Genomic DNA, 6,919 nt, shown 5'->3' with positions numbered 1-6,919 from the left:
ATTGTTTAGTTTATGCGTTTCCTCTTTTTTTTCTTGTGTTATTACGTCACATGAAATAGTTTTTATATTAGACGGAACGTGTGCCAACTGTTAAATCATTGTTATGTGTGCCAACTGTTAAATCATTGTTATGTGTGCCAACTGTTAAATCATTGTTATGTGTGTCAACTGTTAAATCATTGTTATGTGTGTCAATGTTAAATCATTGTTATGTGTGTCAACTGTTAAATCATTGTTATGTGTGTCAACTGTTAAATCATTGTTATGTGTGTCAACTGTTAAATCATTGTTATGTGTGTCAACTGTTAAACCATTGTTATATGGAGTGGAATGATTGTTATACGGGTTGATATCCTTGTTATGTTGAAATCTTCTACTGACAGGGATGATGCTTAATTTTAGTCTGATTTTTTTTAGGCGTGACCTAATGGTTAGCATGCCCGGACCGTGAATCAAAATATTCATGGTTCGGGATCCGTTACTACAAAAATGGGTGTGGCTGAAATATAACAGTGACTGTTAAATCCTACTGTTTGATCAGACAAGAATAGCAGAAGAGTTGGCGGTGGGTGCTGTTGACTAGCTGTTTTCCTTCAAGTTCAGCAATTCAAAAGAAAGAACTATTATGAGAACAGCTTTTTTGTGAAATTCTGAAACAACCAAATCTCTCTTTTGTTTATACTTGCCTAAAACAATAATACAGGACGTACAATAGTTTTACTGAGTTTAGAATACCTTTAAATACTTAAATGAATTTGTATCTGTAATCTAAGTTACTGTATCACGGAGGTGAGAAGTCAGCTATAATGGATGTTATTATACTTTGCACAGTTTTAAAATCAGTATCTTTTTCGCGTCTTGTTAATACCAATGCAATTGTAATTTACGTCATCATATGGTTGCAATGCGCTCACGTGAAAAACGTAACAGCGAGTGCGCCTGCAGCGAGGTTATGCTGCTACTACGCGTCTTCTATTCAGCACGCGTGAGGCTCTATTGCTGCACATCCAGGGTCAGGCTATATTTATTAAGAAGTTTGGTAGGATGTTCCCATCGTATGGTTTGGACCGAGAGAAAGCGTTTCTTTCCTTAAAGATGTCTCAGCTTTTTGTTGAAATTGCTCAATCTCGCTGTCAGGTCACTCTAGCTCTATAACAGAGAGAGTTGGCAGTGACAGTTTTCAACCAGCCATCGGGATCATCATCTATTTGAATGAAAGAAGATAAAATCAACGAAGACGAAAAGAAATAAAACGTAAGTTACATTTAAGCCTAAACTACAGTATTTTATATTAGACATCACTATCATTATCTATTTCATGGGATAAAATCAACGTAGGCTCAATCAAAGAAAGGTACAATTAAGCCTAAATTGTAATATTTTGTATAGTTTTTTTTAGTCTATCTGATGTGTCCACTGCGTGGAATCGAACCCTGGATTTTAGTATCGCAAGTTCGTAAATTTACCGCTGTTCCAACAGGGAACTTTTTTTAATCGGACATAATTTATGCTTGATTATTAATTAAACAGCTAAAAACTGTTGCGAACAACAAGAGGTTTAACACGAATGATGTATTTAATAATACAAATAAGCAAGCCAAGTTTTATTTCTTAGCCTGACTCTTAATATTCGTGTTAGACAAATATAACACTATCTGTTGTAACGTTTTGCAGCGTTTTTAAAGTAAATTTCTCGTATTAATTTACCAATCCGTGGAAGTTAGCATTTCACGTGACTTTTCGAACACTTATTAAAAATAAGTTTTTTAATAGTATTATTACTAGTTGGTCCCAATTCAATTGTAATATCCTGCCCGCAGGGAGCGCTGAGGGTTTAAAAGGCAGGAAGCGACGATGACACACTTTAGGCTTCGTGATTAGAACAATATAACACAAATAGAATTACAAAGGTGAAGAGTGTTTGTGTTCTTGTAGTGGTAGATTTGGCGTGAGTACCTCGCCTGTTCTGACAACTTTAAATAAGTTGAAAGTTAGGCACGTTCATTATAAATTAACTCAATCTTCAGTTTGACCAAACGGTCCTTTTAAGATATAGCTTTTTGTTATTCATACTTTTTAATTGGCCTTTTTTTCCCCGTTACTTTATAATACGTAGGTTTAACTATTCATGATGTTAGAAATACACGTAGGTTCAAGAAGTCTTGACAGAAATTAATAAAAACCTTTCGAAAGCGCTCGGGTTATAGGTTTAACTGTTATGATCCAAATACCTAATTGAATATAATTTAATCAAATACTCATTTCTGATCAAAAGTCGATTGTAATTGGCCTTTATCCTGATGTTACAAACTTTAACAGGTTTAAGTGACCCGAGATCTTCTATTGCACACCGTAAGTTAACGTACGGTAACAAATGTATGTCTAATAGTAATACACATACAAATATTTAATTTCAGTAGTTTAAAACTGTTACTTTCAGATAACGGTTGAAATAAACCATGGAATCGAAGTTCTTTGTTTCCTCAATTGAGCAGTTATATTTTCTACGTTCTATGTAACGTACTCATTTATAATTTATCAAAATATATGTCACAAACATATTTTTTTTTGTATAATATATACTTACTTAAGTATAAAATTCAACGAAATCCACCTTATTTTCATAATGCGTGCAATAGAGAGGTAATACTTTAATGAATGTGACTTCTTTATTTGCAACTAGACTCTCTAATTTTCTCCCCCATTAGGCCTAACTGTCTTTGGTTTGCAGACCCAAGCCGTGTTGATGAGCCTTGAATTGGCGAAACTGCAATCTACACTAGAGGGAGCAGCGAATTAAGGAATTTATTAGGCCTCTACGTCATAGATTATATTTTCAATTTTACCTTGCTGAAAAAAAAGTCTATGATATAATAATTACAAATTATTCTGTTTAATTTAAGTTTAAATTTCCAAATTCTTGCATTAAACAAGATGTTGAACTAGCTTTAAAATTTCATTACCAGAGACTAACGCATTTAAATAATGTGACCCTAGAAATTAATATGTCAAATGAATTTTATTTATTTCCGAAGTTTTTATAATATATCCCTCATAATCCGACATTTGTAACCCCTCTTTAACTCAATTTTTTAAAGTTGATAAGAGGCTGTTACCTAGGATCTCACGACACTGACTCTGAAGGTCACGTTAGAGGTAGACCTTGAAGTTTCCTCCGTTAAATACAAAACGTTCTGCTCCAGATTTTATAAGTACACCGTTTGGAATACGCCCTTATGTTGCAAACACAAGTTTAGAGTATCGCTGTGGAGTTAAACTAGTTCATATTTGCCCTACAGAGTGTGATAGTTTAAAGAAACTAAATAGTTTAAAGCTATGCTACGAGCTACTTTTTATTCTCCAAAAGAAGTCAAGATTGAACAACCAAGAAAATGCTAATGAACTTTTACTTACAGTACTGTAGAAAAGGAACAGATGATCGTTTGTTTGTTTTAGCACAAAGTTACACTATAGGCTATCTGCGCTTTGTCCATCACCGGGAACGGAACCCCGGATTCTAGCGTTGTAAATTCGTAAACTTACCGCTGACCCAACAGAATGAAAACAATGCAATGAAGTGGTGGGATTTGTAATGGACTTCTCCTTCTGAGTGTTCGGACATGGTATGGTATTTAGTGTTCCGGGCTGCGTATTGTAAGATGCAAGATTCGCGTCACAATGCCGATGAACACGCTTTTACTGCAGGGGCGTTATAAGCGTGATAGTCAATCCTGTTATTCGATTCAAAGCCGAATGAAGTTCTTTGGCAGCGGGTATAGCTGACCTGCTGCTTTTCTTCTGGTTAGTAATTCAAAATTAGAGATAGCTATACACGAGGCCTAGGGTTTCCGTTCGGGTTGGCTATACCATGTTAAGACTTTCTTCTATAGTAAATATCAATATTTATTTTGTCTATAATATCAAAAGTAGAATGACTATACTCTAATGTATTAATATATTTTAACAATAAATAACTATGTTCTTTATTTTAACTGTTCTCATTATGGAACTGATTTTGAAATGTTTCAAGTTAATTTTTATCCTTTCTTTTTTTTCCTTCAATCTGCAGATGCATCTCTTCCAGTTCACACTTGTCGTCACTATTGTCACATCTGTATATTCTGCGCCCATAAAATTTCCGCCAGGTGAGGATGTAACGGATCTGGATCAAAAGACAGCGCCCTCTTACGCTAGGGATGTAAAAGCTCAAATAATTACCCCCAAGACGGAGCAAGAGGAACATATTACAGAGGTTCATTCTTCTCCGGAACTCGTTGAACTTGATATTACAGAGGTTCAGTTTTCGCCAGATGTGTTGGATCCTCAGACTGAAAAGGCTGTACCTTCGCCAGAGCTTCTGGAACTTGAAGTCAGCAAAGACGTCAAGGTTAACGGAATCGCAGAAAAACTCCTCAAAGGCTTAATTGATGAGGAAGGAGCGAATTCCTCGCCTGATGAAAAGAGCTACAACGTACGTTATAGCATCGATGATGGTCGTTTGCGAAGATTTCGGCATGAGGAGAAAACACCTGAAGGGTTAATCGTTGGGGAACTAGGCATTCACCGTGGAAACGGAGTTATCCGTGGGGTGCAGTACACAGCAGAAGCGGACGTCCATCCTAAACTCCTTTACGAAACTCTGGTTAAATTTCTATCTTTATAAATGGGTATGAGTATCAAAGCCTCTTCATCAGGTTGAAGACAAATACAATACAGCTAATTCCGACTGCTTACAGGGGTTTGGGTATTATAGAAGAAACGATTTATGTTATTCCAAGAATCTTCTGCTACTTACCATTTCTATTTTTTAAGAAGCCAAAGTTCCATTTAATGCTTGAAGAAGACACGGTGCCTTAACTTTAACCAGGTGTCTGTATCATCACTTTGTGGAATTTCCTGATGGAAAGATAAGCACGGTGTGAAGTTTCTTCGCTATCATATTGGCCCCATTATTTAGATAAAATTTTAGGAAAGACAAAAGAGGAGTCAAAATTAATTGGTTCGTAAGGTACAGATATTCAGCAACTCTTGTAAATATCGAACTCCTTGCTATCTTGTATAAACTTAAAGCATCGCGTGTACGTCTCTCTCTCTCGTCTTTTAAATTAAAGCTTTGGTGTTTGTATTGGTGCAATTTTTGCACGACGTTATTTACTAAGCTTAACAAAATGCTAATAAATCAAATACAATAATCTCAAGGCTGGTGTGTAGTGCTACGTTGGAGTTGGGAAACACATTGTTGCAAATTAAATTTTGATAATTTAGATATATTTAACCTTCTTCCAATCGCTGGTTCCTTCTTGGTTCAAGTCCGATAAGAAGCAAACAAAGAACAACAATAGCCGAGACAATTCTGGTTTTATTTCATAGATACCTTTTTTACCCTCTTTGGAGCAGTGAAATTATCAGAGGATATAAACCTTAAAATAACTAGTTTAAAAAAAATCATAAGTGTAAATTATCCAGATTAATCAAAGTAAAATGTATCCAGCTTGAATCATCAGCCTTTATCAAAACATGTCTCCACATTACTCAACTCGGGTTATCAAAACAGTGATCCCAACACCCAACTAATAATTTTCTCCCAAACAGAGAAATTTTCTATTGCCTTGATTTCTCATCTTACTCGTTTATATTAAAGTAATGCTTTATGGGAATAAAAGGTTCACTTGGCGGGAAAAACATCGAAACGAATCTTTCCGAAACATTTGTCTTCAAAATGACTGTATGTATTAAATCGTTACCTATCTGACTTGTAGATGAAACCTGTTCTACATTATCTAACGAACTGAGATGACTGTATGTATCAAGTCGTTACCTGACTTGTAGATGAAACCTGTTCTATATTCTCTGACGAACTGAGATGACTGTATGTATCAAGTCGTTACCTGACTTGTAGATGAAACCTGTTCTACATTCTCTAACGAACTGAGATGACTGTATGTATCAAGTCGTTACTTGACTTGTAGATGAAACCTGTTCTACATTATCTAACGAACTGAGATGACTGTATGTATCAAGTCGTTATTTGACTTGTAGATGAAACCTGTTCTACATTCTCTAACGAACTAAGATGACTGTATGTATCAAGTCGTTACCTGACTTGTAGATGAAACCTGTTCTACATTCTCTAACGAACTAAGATGACTGTATGTATCAAGTCGTTACTTGACTTGTAGATGAAACCTGTTCTACATTCTCTGACGAACTGAGATGACTGTATGTATCAAGTCGTTACTTGACTTGTAGATGAAACCTGTTCTACATTCTCTGACGAGCTAAGATGACTGTATGTATCAAGTCGTTACTTGACTTATAGATGAAACCTGTTCTACATTCTCTGACGAGCTAAGATGACTGATATGATTCTTTCAGTTGATGACCTTGTACTCATTTTTAAAACCGTCATCAGACAATTGAAACTGGTTCTATTAATGCTTGAAAGAACTAACCATAAAAATGGACTCATTCTGTCCTTCGGAAGCTTTCTTAAAACATATTTGTCACGTTGAGGGCACGGTATATTTCGTTTCTCGAATATAAACCGACAGTGTACAGAATTTAACTCCAATTTATGTTGTCTGAATATAGCATATATTTGGTCCGTGACAAATATATAAGATTCACACAAAATAATACAGTATATGAACATTAGAGCCTGGGTAGACAAACACACAAAATAATACACTATATGTACATTAGAGCATGGGTAGACAAACACAAAATAATACACTATATGTACATTAGAGCATGGGTAAACAAACACAAAATAACACACTATATGTACATTAGAGCATGGGCAGACAAACACACTATATATACACTGAGTGGTCACAAGTAAATAGACACCTAATTTTTTGTCATTTAACTGATTTATGCTAACGAATTTGTGTTCACAGAGCACTATATAAATGAAAAT

The 6,919-nt window shown here is 35.3% G+C and overlaps 1 protein-coding gene across 1 annotated transcript; it reads left to right on the top strand.

Annotated features, from left to right (window-relative positions):
• The first annotated feature begins 938 nt into the window (after positions 1–938).
• On the top strand, positions 939–5,192 carry LOC106477675. The gene is made up of 2 exons (XM_013938215.2): positions 939–1,254; positions 4,070–5,192. Exon 2 carries the CDS (start codon positions 4,070–4,072, stop codon positions 4,661–4,663), a length of 594 nt encoding a protein of 197 aa, XP_013793669.1. The 5' UTR covers positions 939–1,254; the 3' UTR covers positions 4,664–5,192.
• The last annotated feature ends 1,727 nt before the right edge of the window (positions 5,193–6,919 follow it).

The sequence above is a fragment of the Limulus polyphemus genome, unplaced genomic scaffold, assembly GCF_000517525.1.
Source record: "Limulus polyphemus unplaced genomic scaffold, Limulus_polyphemus-2.1.2 Scaffold76948, whole genome shotgun sequence".
Classification (NCBI taxonomy): Eukaryota; Metazoa; Arthropoda; class Merostomata; order Xiphosura; family Limulidae; genus Limulus; species Limulus polyphemus.
This window is presented reverse-complemented; position numbering and strand designations above follow the sequence as displayed.